Genomic DNA, 17459 nt, shown 5'->3' with positions numbered 1-17459 from the left:
GATGGTGGTCAGTTCTGGGGGTGGTGACATCTGACTATTGTCTAAAGATTAATAGTATTAGCGAGATTCATATCCAAGGCAAACACGCAGTTAACGATTCTTAACGACCTCCTCTTCTACTTTCGGTAGGGCTTTGGATATATTTAACATTGACTCGACAACTTGTAATCAGAGACTACAGTATACAACCTCTTCATCAGAAAAAATAGCCGTTAAGGGCACGCCGTCTTGTCGGATGACTCCTCGATACATTCCTGGTGAATTCATGGGCATTGCAACTAATACACCAAGATCAGGAATCAACAAACTTGAAAATTCTTATACGACTCACCATTACCTTCCGAATCCAAGATAATGACACCTCCCAGGCCCTCGTTTTCTGCGAGTTCCTTCATGCAAGATTCTCCAGCTTCTGCGATTGTCTGATTCTTGAGCTGAACCCTTCTAGCGATAGTGGCCGCGGTTGCTAATCTGATAAAGTACTAGTCGGATAGACCTAAGTTCATCAATGAGGTTAAGGAGGGACAAACGAGACCTACGTCTCCATCACCTGTTCCGGAAACGCCAAGCGCGGTAGGAGGACGACAACGGACGATGTCCATGATACTCTGCCACCAAGCAGAATTTGTGCGGTTCCATTCCTCTGCCCAAAAACCAGATCCCATATGCGGAGTATCTCCAATACGCCCAACAAGCTTGTTTGTACGTCCACCTGTGGAAGTCAAGGCGGCTATGCAGCCACGGATATCAAGGGCGACGGCGCCTACAGTGCCCTTGGGTAACTGATCTAGAGGTAAATCCTTTTTATCATCGTGGTTCGTGTCTGGTGGGTATGGTAGCGGCTCTTCTGGTAATCCAAGCCCTCGACGATGTTCCCGCCATCGTCGTTCCGTATAGAAATAGGATGGGTCAACCAACTTTTCTCCAAGAGATGCTCCGATGTCTTCTGCAGTAGTTCCTGATATAAATGGATGTGGTACTTGGTCGGGTTGGAGGTATAATGCTCGAACGAGTTGAGAAGGGTTTTTGACCTTTGTTAGGAGGGTGGCTGATACGCCACGGCGCGTGGTGGGTATATGGGAGTGGGAAGCTGGAGGTTTGGATAGCATGACGGATGCTTCCAGTTCATTCTGCGGGTTTGGAAGATAAAGTGAATCATGACTGCGATATCGTTTATACGCACTTTGCCGGCTACATTGAATACGGCACCTTTACCAGCATTGAACAAGGGACAGTCTGCAGATAACAGTCAATATGGACTCCTATGTTCCTTGAATGACATTTACCTTCCATGACTGTCACCGCCGCAGCGACGGCATCCAGAGCCTCACCACCATTACTGAGAATCTCATATCCCTATGTACAAGTAGCATCTTTGTTGGTATTTTGCTAAACAGAAATCTTTACTTTACTTACAGCTTTTAATGATTTATTCAAAGCCTCCCGGTAATTTGCGCGTTGTTCGGGTGTTGAGCTTTCTCGGGTGATGATACCTGCTCCTCCGTGTATGACGAGTACATATTTCTTTTTTGAATGTACTTTATCCTGCAGAGGCGAATATTTCTCTGACATGACCACGGGTACGGTCAGGAGGCGAGAAGAACCATCGTGTGTGTGTGTGCCGTGTGGAAAGTAAATGTTCGAACCCTAACCCCCTTTTGCTGCCTTATAACTCATCTCACATCATCCATTCAAGGTATGAACTCGAACAAGTACGCAGGCCTTCCAGATATCGTGCGTTCGTGACATACACCTCTTTCTCTTTGTGTCTATTCATTTCTTATAAATATTTAAAGGATAGCGCACCAGATATCTATGAAACTGAAGATATAGTTTCCGCCCCCCAAGCTCCAGTTCAGTCCTCCATTTCAAAGCCCCTTCGAAACTGACAATGTTTACTTAATAGAAGGACGAGTCAAGCGAGGACGAGGCGACTCTCAATCGCGGTACAACAAAAAAACATGTGCCTCCTCCATCGAAAGAGGAGCTCGACATGACCGAACTTATCGATCCCAAAGAGGCGGGCCGGAGATTCAGAAAAGCTGAACGCAAGCGTATGTTCCTATCCTTATATCCCCTTCTCCATTTACGGAATTCCATCTTTCTTTAGATCGTTCAAGGACGACATACGTTTATCCACCTTCACGAGATTCATCAGCCGATTCACCTACTCGTTCCGGTGTCCCACGCCAACTCCCCTTATCCCATCGTCTCCGTGCTTTAAATTCCGAACTCATTTCATTAGAAACTGAACTCGCCGATCCTGCTAATCCTTTATTACAAAAGGAACGCGAGGAGAGAAATGTGGATCCTGGAGAGCTTATCAAGGAATTGGTCAATGTAAGGGGTCGATTGGATAGAATTCGGAAAGGACATGAAGGGAGAGGTCGGCTTATTGGAGTTGTCTTGGGAAACGATGTACAAGAGCCGAACTCCTCAACGCGAGAGGAAGAAGAGGGGGTGCAAAATGGATCGGAGGAAGTTAGGAAGGGTGTTGAAGCTTCAAAAACGCGGAACCTGATAGAACTTGACAAGCGTGTTGGAGGGCTTGAAAAACTAGTTGGTTCCTCAAATGCAGCTTTGGATGAGGTAAATACACTTTTGTCTCCAAAGCACCTATAGCTCATGAAATCCACTTTACAGACCTCCCCACTTCCTCTACCTCTGTTACCTCTCGTAACGCGTCTTAATTCTCAGCTGGCCCTTCTCACTCAACCAAGGCATCTCGATTCCATTTCTCGCCGTCTCAAACTACTTCTCTCCGATCTCGACCGAGTATCTGCCGCTCAACAACACCGACGTCAAACGATGCAAAACGCCGGTTCCGGCGTCTCTCCCATCCCCGAACACTTACTCCCCATTCTTTCTCGCCTCGGTCCTTCCCTACCTCAGATTCCCCATATCTTGACACGACTTCGGACTCTCTCCGCTCTCCATACATCCGCTTCTGAATTTCAGGCTACGCTTGAAGACTTGGAGAAGGAACACCAAAAGATACATGAAGCTCTGACTGAACTCAGTGGCGCGGTGGATACAGTTGAGAATAGCTTGATCGAAAACAAGGCTGTTATCAAGGATAATGTCGCTGGTCTTGAGGGACGCGTGGATGGTTTGTTGCAAAGGCTAGAAGAACTGGGTCGAGAGCATTCTGATACATAACCATCTTGACTGTCTTTACATTCCGATATACCCTGAATATTCGTTGCCGATTATAAGTTATCGCTGTTGAGGAGGTACAGCAAGCTTTTCGGGTTTTTACAAAAGACTCTTGCTATCCGAGCACTTTAAAATATTAAGTTGAAAATTATTGCAGTCGTAAAAATACAATAGCTATAATTCAAGCTTCATGTCATCCTTCGTCGCCCAGGCTCTGGAGGATTAGGCGGTGGGATCCCAACCATTCGATCAAGGTCGGCATTTAGCTGTATTTTGGTATGTAAGAACGTATGAGAGACAGCGATTGAACACGTACTTTTTCTTGTAGTTGTACCTGATCAAGTTCCTCGTCGTCGTCGTCATCACTGGTTCTCTCCACCTGACCAGCTCCGAGTCCCCATCCCCCTTTGGGGTCTGTCGAGCTTTCAGCATCAGGGTTCCTGCAAGCAGTCGATCTCAGTCATAAGCAACTTGGTGAAAATGAGATGTGACATACTTTAATGAATCAAGTAATTGCAACCTGCGGCGATGTTCAGCTTCAAAAGGTTGGGCCAATCTCGGTGTTTCATCGCCGACGCCAAAGAGATTCTCATCATCCTCCAGGTGTAAACTCAAGGCTGAGGGCTTGTTTCTATGCTTATGAGCAACACGACCTCTTCTGTCTCGTGGCAATCCACCCGATAAGAAGCTCGGCGCTCGTACGGGGAACGCAGGGTTGTTTTTAGAGAGACCCGGACGCTCTTGTCGAGTGCTTCGCAGTGCCCTAAGCATGTCATCTACGGCAGCTGCACTAGGTGATGCATCAGGGTCGGGAGGAGCAAGCGAGAAAGTATTTGAGCGATTTTCGCTTTGCGATGCCAGAACGAGGAGCCTAGAGGTAATAATCAGCCAAGAGGACATTCGCTATCGGACGGGTGTACGAACATCTGTTGCAGCCGAGGTCGATGATAAGTTTCGGAGAGCGCCTCCGTTTGGAGTTGTTCAAAGAGACGAGGAGCAAGAGGAAATATGACTCTATCACGGAAAGAGCGGAGCGCAATGGTACGGACATCAATATGGGTCGACGTATAATCAGACTTGGACGAGGACTTCACATTACTCGGGCGGCTGGGCGATTTGGCCCTGTGGGACTTGGGTGTACGATACAACGAGGACAGAAGAGGGTGTGTTTGCAACGGTAATAAAACCTAGAAAAGTGGTCAATGCACGTCACTGAAATATGCTGATGAGTAATTTACCCCTTCCACATAAGTAAGGACTTGGTCCCAAAAGAAATTCCAGGTCTCAACAACCCGTGCTATCAATTTACTCTCGTGGATCCCCATCAGTTTGGCGTTCAGCGTGACCATCCCTGCAGCGATTAGTTCTGCAGCATCAGTCTCCAACATGTTCAAGGCTCGGTTGGGCGTTGATGTAACGACTGTCTGAATGTGCCGTTTGACAAGACTATTCAAGTCTTCTCTGGGGTAAGGTCAGCGACCATGTATTAACATGGGCAACGACATACATGGGAATCCGAAGGGGCTCTCCATTGAATAAAGGGAGGACATGGACATGCAAGGCGCCCCAAGGATCCGAAGAGCTCGTTGTGGTTAGATTTACTTGGGAGATACTGCCCGGCGGTGCAAGCGTCATCGAAGAGGCGGAAGACAGCAGGGGGGCCAACCGATGCATTTCACGACTAACAAGCTTTGGATCATAGGTACGTCCATATGAGCCCTATAGAGATGCTGAGTCAAGGGACGTGGGATGCAAGTGATACTGCAGACCTTGGAGGGGGAAGTATGCGTCTTTGGGAGGTTCGTAGAGCTTGAAGAGGGATTCATGAAGGAGCTGGAGGAGGGGTTGGAGGTCGGGATGGCAGAGGTGGAATCGGGCTTTGAATGGCTGAGGGGGTGGAGGAGTTGGGAGGAGAGGGCTGATGTCTTGTGATGCGGACTCGCAGTGCCTCCGGAGAAGGAAGACGAGATTTTGTCGGCAAAGAAGCCCAAGCGCCGTGCAGAGGCGATAGAGTCTGATCCGACGGATGCAATGGAAGACAAAATATTCTTATTGGCGTCGTGCTCATTGGCGCTACTCAGGAAGCGGGTGTTGGCCGAGGTCTGGCGCGGCGTCGAGTCGCTCGACGTGCGCCGTCGTGGTTCCCGCTGGTCGTCGGCAGTGCTAGCGGGAGGCTGGCGCAGGTCGGATGGCGTATGTTCGTGCGATCTGCGAGGAAGGTGGGCGGAGCTGGCCCAGACGGGGACCATGATAAGTCACAAAGTAAGTTAAAGTCAACTGCTGATTCATGTTCAATTCAATGTTCCTCCGCTCCGTCTCAACACTCTCCCGCCGCCTCAACATCCTCGCAATAGAATCCTCAGCGGACGACACCTGCGCCGCCGTCGTCAACTCTTCCCGGCAAATCCTTTCCAACGTCGTCATCAAACAGCATGACATGTCCGTCATCCCTCCGACCCACTTCCCGAACCGTCTGACTTTTTAGACACAAACAGTATGGTGGAATACAGCCGATAGAGGCCATCCATGAACACCAGCGTAATATGGTTTGTTTGACGCACCCCTCGTTCTTTCAACTTCACTCGACATTCAACCTCTTTTTCCAGCCCTTGGCCGTAAAACGCGCCTTAACCGAAGCTGGGATCGACATTGTCAACGACGTACATGGCATCGCTTTTACTAGAGGCCCTGGTCTGTTGCCTCTCCATTCGTAATGCTTTTTCCTCAATGCAGCGCCCATCCATACAGGAATGCCCGGCTGTCTGTCTGTTGCTTGCAATGCCGCAAAGACGCTGGCTATCGCGTTAGACAAACCATTGGTTGGAGTACACCACATGGTTTGTCTTTCTCTTTTCTCTCTTCCTTCATCACTAACTCAAACTGTTCAAGCAAGGTCATGCCCTCACCTCTATCCTCACCACCCAAGATCCACCTAGATTCCCTTTCTTGACTCTCTTAGTATCCGGAGGCCATACACTACTGCTACTCGCATCATCTAATGTCGACTTTAAAATCCTGGCGACGACGGCAGATGAAGCTGTCGGCCGTTGTATTGATCGAGTTGCCCGACTGATGGGTCTCGAATGGAAAGCACTGGGGCCTGGTGCTGCTCTCGAACAGCTTGCCAGTGAAGATATTGACTCTGCAGACATTGATACCCCAACATTTCCGAAGCCCATGCTTGGGCAGTTAGCCTTTTCCTTCGCCGGATTTCATTCATATATGGACATCTATCTCAGAAACCAAGGTGGTATCGAAAGTTTTGACGTCCAGCGTAAACGGCGGCTGGCTCGCGCGTTTCAAGCATCTGTATTTGCTCATTTGGAGGAGAAGCTCTTGCTTGCGCTCGCGTGGTGTACTCAAGCAAATATTCACGTTCAGGACATTGTAGTAAGCGGTGGTGTGGCAAGTAACAGCTGTCTCCGCAAACGGTTCGTTCTACCTTTACCAGTATTCGGTTCCCTCACTTTTGGACGATTAGATTGCAAGAATGCCTGGATTCTACCCAGCATTACCAAAATATGCGCTTAGTTTTTCCTCCGGCATCACTGTGTACAGGTACTTGCATTGTCTCATAAGCAACCAAATGATACTCATATCAAATAGATAACGCGGTCATGATCGCATGGGCTTCCATGCATCGGTTCCTCACAGGTGACCACGACGATTATGCCATCATTCCTCGTCCGAAATGGAGCATTGAGGAATTGTAGCTCGAAAATGACTCTCCACGAACAACATTTATAAAATGCACTATTGGGTAGACATATTTTGATTGTATCGTACAGTGATTATAGTACTTCCAAGCTAATCTCCACTCCGCCGAGCTCGCCAACAAGTAAGTCACTGTTCACGGCATATAACGCCACGTGATGGACTGGATCACGTATCACGCTTAAATGGAAACCGTGGTGGACGCGTGCCGGACTGGAAATGCCTGCTTTCATGAACCCCTTGAAAAGAAGCGCTGATGGTGAAGATCCAGCATGGACCAGTAGAAAAAGACCCTCTCTCGTGCCCGAGAAGCAGGAATATTGGATGATAACTTGGTAGAACCTTTCTAATGACTGCTCTGAGTTGCCGGGGCACTAACAGTGAATGGGAAACGTGTGCAGGCGGAATCCCCAAACCAGGAAACACAAGACATGGGACGGTGATGCAGTGCTATGTATTTCAGGCAGGAAAGCTACAATATATGACACAGATGGCAAACAGTGCGCATATATGCATCTCTTCTTCTGTTGAAAGGCTGAAGCTTATGTTACGCAGGATGTCAGTGGGTTGTATTGACGGCGTTCTTGAAGAAGGTCGAGAATGCTTCGTAGGTGGAAAGGAAATTGAATTGGATCGTCAAATCTCCGAGGACGATTATAATAGTGGCCGATGTTTTGGCGTTGGTACCTCCAACTCCATCTCGGAGATATCTCCTGCAGTTAGGACGAAATCAAAATTTGTACCACCTACCTCTCGAAAACCACTAATACCGCTTGTTGAACGAAAAGTTACCATCCCTTTACAACCAGTCAACTTGGCCTCAAGTAGCAATACAGTCGTGAAGATCGATCAAGAGCCAGAGAACGATACATCGCCGTCTTACTGGACAGCTAACTGGCAAGTAGATTCCGACCCATATTCATGTTCATTTGTTCTGATGGTTGAACTAGGCGCAAGCAACAGAGCAAGGCTCACAAGACCTGGGATGGCGACGCGTATGTGGCATGTGAAGATGGCAAATTGACAATGTTCAATGAAAATGGCAAAATGTATGTACCAAGGCCCTCATGTTCAAGTGTCGTCCCATTGTAATATCGAACTTCTTAGGGTTGGGTTCACTGTCATTCGCTCTCAGCAGCCACACTCCGGCCTCCTAACATATATTGGTGGTAAAGAGGTCCAACTTGACTGCCGGATACCCCAATCGCAGTTTCCGGGTTTTGAACAAGAGGGTAGCAATGAAGCGACGAAGCTGGAAACAATTACAGAGCTGGTAAAAAATACCGTTAACGTCTCGTCATTCTATGGTATATCCAAGCCAAAAGTATCTGGTCCTCTGTAAGTGTCTAAGGTTTACCTTCATGGATCACTCTGCTATATAATTCCATCATAGACATGATCCTAATGCCGAAGGAGCACTTGTCATGAAGAAACCAACTTCAACTCATAGTGAAAAACTTAAAATGAAGTCAGCCACCCTTATCTTATCGCGGGCAGCGATGTTCAACTTTCCATAGAGATAGACCTATCATTCCGGTAGTTGTTGACCCGATATTGACGCGACGTATGAGAGATCATCAAAGAGAAGGTGAGACAGAATCTCAAGTATGATCCTGGCTGACTCTTTCTGAGGTGTCAAATTCCTGTATGAATGCGTTATGGGACTTAGCAAGCATGAAGGCCAGGGCTGTATTCTGGCAGATGAGATGTACAGTCCTTTCTATCACTCTAAGAATGTTTGACTCATGTCATTCACAGGGGGCTCGGTAAGACGCTTCAGGTATGGCACGTATTTTATAGGTGTTGCTGAAATATAACTTCCGAAATTCTAGACCATCGCCCTCGTATGGACACTTCTCAGTGAGCACTCAGTTTTACCAGGCAATAGATAGCTGACTTTTGGCTCGTAGAACAGAATCCGTATCTTGGAGCGGGACCTGTTGTAAAAAAGGTTATGATTGTGTGCCCAGTTTCTTTGATGAATGTAAGTTCCTTCTTTACCTTGCCTATTCCTCGTTCATCATTTTTCGGCAAGAACTGGAGGAGCGAATTTTATAAGTGGCTCGGAAGAGATCGGGTTGGCATTGCCACCTATAGTAAGGATCCCATTGAACTGCATGGTTTCAAGAACTCGTAAGTTCTTAGGCAATCGTGTTCTACGCATTCTAATATTTTCGTAGATCTGCTCATCCAATCCTCATTATTGGGTACGAGCGTCTCAGATCAATGGTGTAAGCTTGCTCGTAAAGTACAATATAGTCAAGCTAACAGAACCGGAATCTGAAAACAGCAACAAATCTGAAAATCTTCGTTGTTTGTAAGCATATTCATCAGCTCCTGTAACCAAAGGTTGAACTAATTGCTTAGCCCGCAAATTGACCTCATAATCTGCGATGAGGGACATCGACTCAAATCTTCGCAGACTAAAACAAACCAAATGTTTAAAGATTTTAAGACGCGTCGGCGTATAATTTTGTCCGGGACACCTATTCAAAACGACCTGAGCGAATTCCATGCCATGGTAACGTAGTGCTCACATCGTGATTCTGGCACATGCTCAAGCAATGATGCAGACAGAGTTCTGTAATCCGGGGCTTCTTGGTGCGTCATTCTGACATTCGAGATTTGTCTGGGTACTGATCACGTCCCCTCTAGAGAATTATCCCAAATTTCGATCCTTTTATGAGGTCCCTATCCTCAAGAGCCGATCTCCTGATGCCTCCACAAAGGAAATCGAAATAGGTGAAGCGCGGACGTCACAGGTATGAAAGTAATTCTTCCGAGTATCTGAAGCACTGAACAACAAACGTAGCTGCTGGTTGTAGCCAAGAGCTATGTCTTGAGACGGGACGCCAACTTATTAAATAACTATCTACCACCGAAACGTACGTCATTAACTCCTCATCCAAAGTATAAGTTCCAACATTCCGTGTGTGATAGATGAATATGTCGTCTTTATTTCACCTACGCCCCTCCAGCTCCAAATATTCCGGAAAATCCTTACCTCTGACAGGGGGGATGATATCATCGAACAAAATACGACTGCGGAAGCGCTAGCATTGATCGGGATTTTTACAAAGATCAGCAATAGTCCTATTCTATTGAAAGCTATGGCGGCCAATGCTGAGGGAAAAGAAAACAGCATCTTCCAGAAACGCAATGTTGCAGATGCAACCAAACTAGTCCCAGTCGGTGCTCAGATAGAAGATATGAGTTTGAGTGGTGAGTAGCCATACTAGTGTTACGATTCATCTGACGTACATTTCAGGCAAATTGATCGCACTGTCCAACATACTTAAAGTTGTTCACGAGGTAGGGCATTCTACATTATAACCTTATTCCAAACTGACGGACAAAACCCTAGACCACAGAAGAGAAATGTGTTCTAGTGTCTCACTATACTTCAACCCTCAACATACTAGAAGCTTTCTGCAAGAAGAAACAATACTCTTACTTCCGTCTTGATGGGTGCGTCTTCGCTTCTCCTGGCTATCCTTCCTAACCACCATGAGCGCAGTCAAACTCCCCAAGCACAACGGCAAGGATATGTTAATTCATTCAATAGATCAAATCAGCGGAATGGGTGTGGGTAATTCCCGATTGCACTCCAAACTGACTCAAACTTTATGAATAGTCATTTTTTTACTCAGTTCAAAAGCTGGTAGGCTTGCTTATAGCGGTTAGCATGGCTATCTTTCGTAACTTTTTTTTTATCTTCGCAGGTGGCGTTGGTATCAACCTGATAGGTAACTAACACTCCTCTAGTCAAGGCTTACTCTGACGGCTCCAGGCGCTTCTCGGCTTTTCCTGGTTGATTCGGACTGGAATCCGAGGTGAGATTCCATTGTATAGGAGCAGAGGGCACTGACCGATTATCCGCTTTCATAGTCACGATATACAGTCAATGGCTCGTTGCCACCGGTAGGATAGTCCTTAACGAATCATTCGACCGCACTCAAGTATCACACATTGTTCAGCGATGGTCAAAAGCGACCCGTGTTTATATATCGACTTCTCACGGCGGGAGCGATTGACGGTAACTTTCCTTTTACGCGCAGTAAACCTTTTCTGACTAAATTTTGGGTTTTCAGAGAAAATTTATCAGCGTCAATTGACCAAATTGGCCCTTAGTGATTGTGAGCATTTAAGATTCTATAAGTCGTTTGACTGATTGCTGACTTCGCTGGTAAGCCCTTATTGGTGGTGTATGTTTTGGTGACGCTTTCGTAAATCGCAATTTACATTAAGCTAGACTGCGAACGCTTCGAAAAGCGACACGTTTACCAAAAGAGACGTAAGTTGAATTCAATTATTCACACTGGTCATCCTCGGATTGACACTTGTACCATCTAGCTCCAGGATATATTCCGTATTCATGTCAACACCTCGAGCAACACACATGATCTTCTAGAATGTCCCTGCCACGAAGACGTCGCTACTGACCACTCCACATCCATTCGAAAAGGCAGCGCAGAAGATCCTGGTATCAATCGGGGATTTGTCAATGCAACGCAAGTGACGTCGGATTACGTGAACAAGCTAGACAAGGCAGTAAGATCATGAGTAAATTTCGTGACAGACTCTTTCTGACTTGTCTGCTTCTTGCGTAGAATCTGGTGAAGAAGGAAGCAGCTTTAGTTGTTCTTAAAAATTGGAGTCATGTCAATTGCTTAGCGGCTTCAGCAAGGGACCTTGTTCAAGATGATATTCTACAACAAGTCTTGTATGTGGAAGACTCATTGACTCCAGCTGCACAAGAAACCAACCAAGAGTCAAAGAGCTTGCTTTCAGCCATCAACCTTGAGCAGCTCTCTGTTAGTGCAAGGTCCATCCAGGAAGTTCCTGGAGGTACAATAACATTTATGTTCAAGAAGACTTCTAAGTCAACCCAAAATGAGGATGAGTAGTGTTTACTGTAGATTTTAGTTCCAGCAAGAACTATATGTATTTGTATATCAAAAAAGTTCAATACTATTCAGAGGGGTATACAGGAGGCCCACAACGGCAGATTGATGTATAGCAAAAAAATTTCTAATTCTGATACAAATCCACCCCCATGAGCCTCCATCCCAATCAACAAAACCTGGAATGATTACAATATCAAACATTGATTATTATTCCATTGGAGATAACCCAACTTACCATTAGACATCGCAATCCAAAGTTCCATACACTGTCTTACCATCAATGACAGTGGCCACAACTTGAGTGTTGAGAATGCTATCAACAGGAATAGTCATGATATCTCGAGAAAAGATTGTAAAGTCGGCACGTTTTCCAGCCTCAATAGAGCCAAGAATGTCCTCCGTGAATGACGAGTAAGCAGGATCAATCGTCATACCTATAAAGGGCAGGCACCCATATGTGATAGATAACGTTAAAAGGCATGTATAGACTTACCACGCAGAGCTTCAGCGCGAGAAAGGCGTTCTTCGGGGAACCTACATTAATGATAAGTCTTGTGACTACAACGAGACAAAGAGATTGGCCTACCAGCCATTCGGCCCATGAGGGGACTTTCCATCAGGTGAAACACGAGTAATTGCAGCATAAAATGCGGAGAGCGGATTCATAGACTCGACGGGGAAATCAGAACCGAAAGTTATCCTCGCACCGCTGTCGATGATGGAACGGAATGCATATAACAGTTTTACACGTTCTGGGCCCTAGAGAATTAAAAGTTAAAAACTTGATGGGGAAACTTCCGTATATGAAAACTCACCAGGCGATCTTGAGCATACCACATATCGCTTATGCTATGATTGACGAAGCCAATTGATCATACGAGGGAACATAATATGGTGACGAAGCTACGCACGCATGGGTGGGTTGAACGCTTGCAATAACTTGTATGTGGCATCAAAAATATTGAAAGACGCATGTTAAGAAGCCACTCTACCTCCCAGCTTGCCGAGACGTTTCATGTCATTCCTAGTCATCATTTGTGCGTGCTCGAGACGAGGTCGGAGCGCCGTAACATTAACACCCTTCAGGGAGGCTTCAAAGGCATCCAGTACAAGGCCGTTGGCTCTATCACCGATAGCATGGACATTCTGTTGAGCCATATCAACACGGTGTCGGGTGCACAAGTGATGTCATCGAGCTTACCACCTGCCAACCATTCTGTAGAAACTTGCGTATGGCATCGAATAAAATGTCGTCGTCCAAGCGCATGAATCCTGACGTGTCTGGATTATCGTAATATGGTTCATAGAGCTGGGTGGATATTCATATGCAAGCCCGGTGAGAAATGAGATACTCAAGACGAACCGCTGCCCCCCCGGTGCGAAGTGCGCCGTCAGCAAAGATCTTGACACTTCGCGCCGTGAGTCTGTATTCGTCAGTGCCGATGATGATTTCAGTACTGTTTCCCCAAAATGCTTCGTTCGGATTGAAGTGCCTCATTCCATATATCCTGATCTTGAATAGATGTCAATCACTCCTATGGGAGAAGACATGCATACGAACCGGCAATAGACCATTGTCAGCTTGCCTGGAAACACGGAGTTATTTACCCCCTATCTTTACTCGAAAGCAAAGCCTACTCTTTGAAGAATGCCAGAGACACAGGATCGAGTCCAGCGTCATGTATGGATGTCAAGCCTCTTTCATATGCGTGGTCAACTGCGATTTTAAACCTCTTTCGCAGATCATCGTTGGTCAAGTCGGGTTGTTTGATGTAGCGTATTGCGTTATCCAAGAAAACACCTGGGCAACTCGTTAGTGGAACATGGAGATCAGATAAATTAAAATAATAGAGAAAATCACCAGTGGGTTGTCCACTTTCATCTCGAACAATGACACCACCTTCGACGCTGTCGGGCAATGGTAAACTCAGTCTGATGACTTCACGTGAAACCCAAACAGCGTGGTAGTCCTTGCTTTGCAGCACGACAGGTCGCCCGCGAATATAAGGGTCGGCATCCAGATCCCCCTATGACATATAGGACATGAGCACGAACCTAGCGCGCGATATGGTGAGTCTCACAGCTGATGGCAAAGAGGACCAAACGGTATGGTCCCAACCACTTCCGCGGATCCACTTAGTTTTGTTATTGATAGTGTCCGGATCGTTTACGATAGCATCTCTAACGCGAGAGACAGCATCTGGACTCTTAATCAATGCTTTGGGCGCGAAAAAAGTGGTAGTGAAAACACACCTGCAATTGTTGGAGATCCTTCAAAGGGTATCTCGTGTGAGGCTCCGTATTCCAGAATGTGTGCATGAGAATCTGCATGGTCGGAACAACTATTAACCAGATATCGTGTTGCCAAGCGTCAATTACTGACCGCTTACTCCGGGGACTACGATGGACCCTGGGGGAATGAAACGAATTTCGAAGGAGGGACGAGCGAAGACCTGTGCGATCGCCCCCAAAATGGGGTAAGAGCTCGAATGACCGGTGAGATCCGCTATACATTTGTGCATGGTCAGGGCTGGTTCACCATGAACAAATTTCCGCAGCATAACGCACACAGTGAACCAGTGTGCGAGATATGAGCGCCCTGGACAACTACACATTGAACATTTGTGTTATTTTGATCGACCGTGTAGATAAAATCTCCTTCTCGTGAGCAGAGAGCATATGATGAGACTGGCGCCCAGTTTGAATAGCGAATAGCAGCCCAAAGACTTGTAAGTCCAATTAGAGCGCCGAAACGCCCAAAGAATCGAGATTTCGCCTTGGTCACTTTAGGCGCTTGTATGCCGTTCGCTTTCATCTTTTTCTGGCCGGTGACGTTGCTAACTTTGGTACCGTTCACCGCGCTATCCGAGATAGCGGGTGGCTGTTGCGGGAGCATGCGATGACGAGTGCGCGTATAGGGGTGAGACACAGCCTGATAGAATGCCGTTCAACAAGGACGGTATTCCGAGCGAGGAAAAAAATGAAAAAGTGGGGCTCATTATATAGACGAAGAGGTGATTGGCGCCTTTCCATATTTCCAAAACACTGGTTGAGTTGGATCCGGACACGTGTCATTTGCGCCAATGCCTCCTCTCCAACAACTCCTCCGCCATGGCTCAAATCGTGTCCTCCGCTCCGCTCTCTCCCATCGCGTCCAGCTCTATTTCCTCGTCTCCCTCGTCGCTCTCTCCGCCGTCGTCTTCAATGCTCTCCGCAACTATAGTAACTTCTATTCAGTCGCCATATCGCTTTCCAAAAGCAGTCGCAGTGTTCTCGTGCGTTTCATAACTGCACCTCGAGGTGCTGTTTAACCCTTTTCCAGGTTCTCGCCAATTTTGCTGTGCTTCTGGCCCTGTTGGGTGCACACATTGTTCAGCGTATCTTCTTTGGTGCTCTTCGCGCGAACGAGGTCGAGGTGCGTTTCCGACCACTCGCACCAGTCAATCATTCATAGTAACCGCTCGTCTCCTTCAGCGGCTTTATGACCGACTCTGGTTCTTCATTACGGAGTCCCTTTTGGCGTTTACCATTTTCCGTGATGAATTCGACATAGGTTTCGTCCTCATGTTCGGGTTTTTGCTCTTCGTCAAGTCTTTTCACTGGCTGTCGAGTGATCGCGTTGAATGGGTAATTACTAGCTTATTCACGGCTACCCCTTTTTGACTGTGCATCCTAGATGGACCAACAGCAGTATCCCGGTCCGCCAGTACTCTTTCACATACGGATGATATCATTGTTTTCGATCCTGTGGCTCGTGGATTTCATAATGTTCGTCATCGCAATGGATCACACGATTGCGTATGGTGTTGGTGGTATGGTTTTATTTGCCAGCGAAGTTGGTTTGTCTTTGAGGAGTTCATTCAAACATCTGACAATTCCTAATAGTATGGAATTCTCATGGCCAGCCTCATGAACACCGTTTTCAAATATCTTCTCTTCGCTTATGATTTACGGCGCGCAGGGCGTCGTGGAGGAGAAAACGCACCTCCTTGGGAAAATAAATCGATGTGGGTGTTCTATATCGAACTGACCACAGGTGAGTAGTGCCCGCTCTCCTACATATCTTAATCGTTCACAAAATTGGCGCTAGATTTCCTCAAGTTGACGACTTATCTCATCTTTTTCATCATCATCATAACGTTCTACGGTCTTCCTCTCAACATAGTTCGAGATGTCTACATCACTGCGCGCTCCTTTATCACCCGCTTACGTGCATTACACCGCTACCAGACGGCGACCCGTAATATGGATCAGCGTTATCCGAATGCTACTGAAGCTGAGTTAGCTGCCACTTCCGATCGTACTTGTATCATCTGTCGCGAAGACATGGTGCCAGCTGTTCAAGGTCAACCTCCAGTAAGCGATGGACCAAATGTCACTCCCAAAAAACTTCCTTGTGGGCACATCTTCCATTTCTATTGCCTTCGTTCTTGGCTGGAAAGGCAGCAAAGCTGTCCAACATGGTCTGTACTGACTTTTCATCTCCGTCGTGCCATCAATTGATCACTTTGATAATTTCCAGTCGTCAAACTGTGCTCGAGCCGAACACACCTCGACGACCGGCCAATGGACCCCCAGTCGCACCGCAGCAACAGGGAAATGCTCCAGCTGCTCAACCTGGAAATGATGCCCCGGCCGTTAATAATCCAATAGGGAATCCATTAGGGCTCCTTGGACGCATCCTTGGTCCCCCCGGGCTCGGTGCCGAGCGCAACCCTTTGGCTCCCCCTCGCGTTGCGCAAAATATGGGTGCGAATGGTGGTAACAATCCAATAGTAATTGAGTATACCATTCAATATCGAACTCCGCAGAATAATGCACAGAATACGCCAGTTAATTTGCGTCCTGTACAACCTCTGGAGGGACTTCCGGGACCAAACGGTTGGCAACAATGGCCAGGTCGCCGCGACAATGACAATGAGGCACGGATCCCACCAGGTCCAACTCGTGAAGCTACCTCTACAACGCCATCCGGAGCGCCAGCGCCTAATGCAGTGCCTACGAATGCGCAGGATACAGCTGGTGAAAGTCATGGTTCTGAGAATCCTAGAGCCGCTGCTGCACTCGCGGCACTGCGCCGTTTGAACGGGAACTCCTCTTCAGAGGGGAATGAACCTCCATCTCGTGATACCAGCGGACTGACTACGTCTTCGGATCTTCAGACAGATACACCACCTTCGTATTCCGCTTCCTCGACGGTTCCACAGTTCATTCCCCTATTTGATCTCTCTCAATCGCGATCAGCTCAGGGATCTTTACCGTGTGCAAATGGAACAACGCTCCCCCAGACATTCTCGGCAAATACTGAGCCCTCACCTGCGTCACACCCAGGAGATTTCATGACCCAGCTTCCTAGGCACATCACTGACACTCAGCTGTCGCTCATGGACAGGTTGACCCGAGAAACTATCGACGAGCGCCTCCGCATTCTAGAACGCGTGTCAGGAACCGCCTATGGCTGTGTGGAAGACTTGCTCAGACTTCGGAGCGCCCTTCCCGTGACAGACACCTTGCATGCCGGACATACCTCAGATAGAGGACCCGACCATGTGAATAGCGGACATAGGGCCGAAAGTGCCAACGAAAATCTTGACCGTTCTCCTGAAGTTTTGGACAAGGGTAAAGGAGTTGATCGGAGTCTCGGTCCTGAGCCGGTCGAAGGCTTGTCCGAAGTGGCAGATG

The 17459-nt window shown here is 47.3% G+C and overlaps 7 protein-coding genes across 7 annotated transcripts; 4 read left to right on the top strand and 3 right to left on the bottom strand.

The window, feature by feature from the left end:
* Positions 1-24: 24 nt before the first annotated feature.
* AGABI2DRAFT_192544 (hypothetical protein) lies at positions 25-1619 on the bottom strand. The gene is made up of 6 exons (XM_006460904.1): positions 1417-1619; positions 1287-1356; positions 1184-1236; positions 540-1130; positions 332-482; positions 25-278 (listed from the first exon to the last, which is right to left on the bottom strand). The coding sequence occupies exons 1-6, from the start codon at positions 1570-1572 to the stop codon at positions 169-171; spliced, it is 1131 nt and encodes a 376-aa protein (XP_006460967.1). The 5' UTR covers positions 1573-1619; the 3' UTR covers positions 25-168.
* Positions 1620-1671: 52 nt separating this feature from the next.
* Positions 1672-3209, top strand: AGABI2DRAFT_192543 (hypothetical protein). The gene is made up of 5 exons (XM_006460903.1): positions 1672-1734; positions 1797-1853; positions 1907-2054; positions 2111-2589; positions 2644-3209. The coding sequence occupies exons 1-5, from the start codon at positions 1699-1701 to the stop codon at positions 3157-3159; spliced, it is 1236 nt and encodes a 411-aa protein (XP_006460966.1). The 5' UTR covers positions 1672-1698; the 3' UTR covers positions 3160-3209.
* An 83-nt stretch (positions 3210-3292) lies between these two features.
* Positions 3293-5447, bottom strand: AGABI2DRAFT_192542 (hypothetical protein). The gene is made up of 7 exons (XM_006460902.1): positions 4926-5447; positions 4664-4875; positions 4395-4617; positions 4081-4343; positions 3653-4027; positions 3474-3596; positions 3293-3419 (listed from the first exon to the last, which is right to left on the bottom strand). The coding sequence occupies exons 1-7, from the start codon at positions 5403-5405 to the stop codon at positions 3350-3352; spliced, it is 1746 nt and encodes a 581-aa protein (XP_006460965.1). The 5' UTR covers positions 5406-5447; the 3' UTR covers positions 3293-3349.
* On the top strand, positions 5419-6969 carry AGABI2DRAFT_192541 (hypothetical protein). Its single transcript, XM_006460901.1, has 7 exons — positions 5419-5595; positions 5642-5702; positions 5763-5847; positions 5905-5993; positions 6046-6587; positions 6638-6714; positions 6763-6969. The coding sequence occupies exons 1-7, from the start codon at positions 5444-5446 to the stop codon at positions 6867-6869; spliced, it is 1113 nt and encodes a 370-aa protein (XP_006460964.1). The 5' UTR covers positions 5419-5443; the 3' UTR covers positions 6870-6969.
* Positions 6970-7091: 122 nt separating this feature from the next.
* AGABI2DRAFT_204339 (hypothetical protein) lies at positions 7092-11777 on the top strand (the record flags this gene model as incomplete). Its single annotated transcript, XM_006460900.1, has 32 exons — positions 7092-7205; positions 7272-7370; positions 7426-7771; positions 7828-7919; positions 7978-8208; positions 8264-8338; positions 8394-8458; positions 8503-8578; positions 8629-8650; positions 8703-8730; positions 8781-8854; positions 8906-9003; positions 9051-9101; positions 9238-9391; positions 9444-9471; positions 9526-9632; positions 9683-9755; positions 9811-10092; positions 10139-10182; positions 10235-10338; positions 10388-10455; positions 10505-10531; positions 10593-10616; positions 10661-10703; positions 10759-10791; positions 10848-10906; positions 10962-11006; positions 11062-11075; positions 11123-11164; positions 11224-11421; positions 11481-11593; positions 11696-11777. The coding sequence occupies exons 1-32, from the start codon at positions 7102-7104 to the stop codon at positions 11775-11777; spliced, it is 2901 nt and encodes a 966-aa protein (XP_006460963.1). The 5' UTR covers positions 7092-7101.
* A 22-nt stretch (positions 11778-11799) lies between these two features.
* AGABI2DRAFT_192540 (hypothetical protein) lies at positions 11800-14742 on the bottom strand. Its single transcript, XM_006460899.1, has 16 exons — positions 14346-14742; positions 14161-14283; positions 14031-14102; positions 13859-13977; positions 13639-13804; positions 13416-13578; positions 13339-13363; positions 13141-13290; positions 12979-13086; positions 12770-12923; positions 12689-12716; positions 12593-12626; positions 12364-12536; positions 12271-12311; positions 12013-12211; positions 11800-11953 (listed from the first exon to the last, which is right to left on the bottom strand). Exons 1-15 carry the CDS (start codon positions 14671-14673, stop codon positions 12015-12017), a joined length of 1881 nt encoding a protein of 626 aa, XP_006460962.1. The 5' UTR covers positions 14674-14742; the 3' UTR covers positions 11800-11953; positions 12013-12014.
* Positions 14743-14860: 118 nt separating this feature from the next.
* Positions 14861-16405, top strand: AGABI2DRAFT_69892 (hypothetical protein; the record flags this gene model as incomplete). The annotated part of the gene is made up of 7 exons (XM_006460898.1): positions 14861-15052; positions 15100-15192; positions 15252-15404; positions 15454-15612; positions 15663-15813; positions 15868-16240; positions 16300-16405. Coding segments are annotated over 7 exons (1227 nt in total), but the record flags the coding sequence as incomplete, so codon positions are not given.
* Positions 16406-17459: the final 1054 nt, after the last annotated feature.

This window comes from Agaricus bisporus, assembly GCF_000300575.1.
Source record: "Agaricus bisporus var. bisporus H97 unplaced genomic scaffold AGABI2scaffold_5, whole genome shotgun sequence".
Lineage (NCBI taxonomy): Eukaryota > Fungi > Basidiomycota > Agaricomycetes > Agaricales > Agaricaceae > Agaricus > Agaricus bisporus.
This window is presented reverse-complemented; position numbering and strand designations above follow the sequence as displayed.

What these genes read in the sequence shown, in the direction of transcription:
- AGABI2DRAFT_192541 (XM_006460901.1), top strand. Translation starts at nt 5,444, where the DNA reads ATGTTCAATTCAATGTTCCTCCGCTCCGTCTCAACACTCTCCCGCCGC. An exon ending in ATGAACACCAGCGTAATATG is followed by an intron (nt 5,703 to 5,762) that starts GTTTGTTTGACG and finishes CTCTTTTTCCAG; the next exon opens with CCCTTGGCCGTAAAACGCGC. An exon ending in TCCGGCATCACTGTGTACAG is followed by an intron (nt 6,715 to 6,762) that starts GTACTTGCATTG and finishes CATATCAAATAG; the next exon opens with ATAACGCGGTCATGATCGCA.
- AGABI2DRAFT_192542 (XM_006460902.1), bottom strand. Translation starts at nt 5,405, where the DNA reads ATGGTCCCCGTCTGGGCCAGCTCCGCCCACCTTCCTCGCAGATCGCAC. An exon ending in TCCTTACTTATGTGGAAGGG is followed by an intron (nt 4,344 to 4,394) that starts GTAAATTACTCA and finishes CCACTTTTCTAG; the next exon opens with GTTTTATTACCGTTGCAAAC. An exon ending in CAATTACTTGATTCATTAAA is followed by an intron (nt 3,597 to 3,652) that starts GTATGTCACATC and finishes GACTGCTTGCAG; the next exon opens with GAACCCTGATGCTGAAAGCT.
- AGABI2DRAFT_192543 (XM_006460903.1), top strand. Translation starts at nt 1,699, where the DNA reads ATGAACTCGAACAAGTACGCAGGCCTTCCAGATATC. An exon ending in ACGCAGGCCTTCCAGATATC is followed by an intron (nt 1,735 to 1,796) that starts GTGCGTTCGTGA and finishes AAATATTTAAAG; the next exon opens with GATAGCGCACCAGATATCTA. An exon ending in CAGAAAAGCTGAACGCAAGC is followed by an intron (nt 2,055 to 2,110) that starts GTATGTTCCTAT and finishes ATCTTTCTTTAG; the next exon opens with ATCGTTCAAGGACGACATAC.
- AGABI2DRAFT_192544 (XM_006460904.1), bottom strand. Translation starts at nt 1,572, where the DNA reads ATGTCAGAGAAATATTCGCCTCTGCAGGATAAAGTACATTCAAAAAAG. An exon ending in TATTCAATGTAGCCGGCAAA is followed by an intron (nt 1,131 to 1,183) that starts GTGCGTATAAAC and finishes CCAAACCCGCAG; the next exon opens with AATGAACTGGAAGCATCCGT. An exon ending in CTTGGATTCGGAAGGTAATG is followed by an intron (nt 279 to 331) that starts GTGAGTCGTATA and finishes TTGGTGTATTAG; the next exon opens with TTGCAATGCCCATGAATTCA.
- AGABI2DRAFT_192540 (XM_006460899.1), bottom strand. Translation starts at nt 14,673, where the DNA reads ATGCTCCCGCAACAGCCACCCGCTATCTCGGATAGCGCGGTGAACGGT. An exon ending in TTCGCACCGGGGGGGCAGCG is followed by an intron (nt 13,087 to 13,140) that starts GTTCGTCTTGAG and finishes ATATCCACCCAG; the next exon opens with CTCTATGAACCATATTACGA. An exon ending in ACGTCTCGGCAAGCTGGGAG is followed by an intron (nt 12,717 to 12,769) that starts GTAGAGTGGCTT and finishes GCCACATACAAG; the next exon opens with TTATTGCAAGCGTTCAACCC.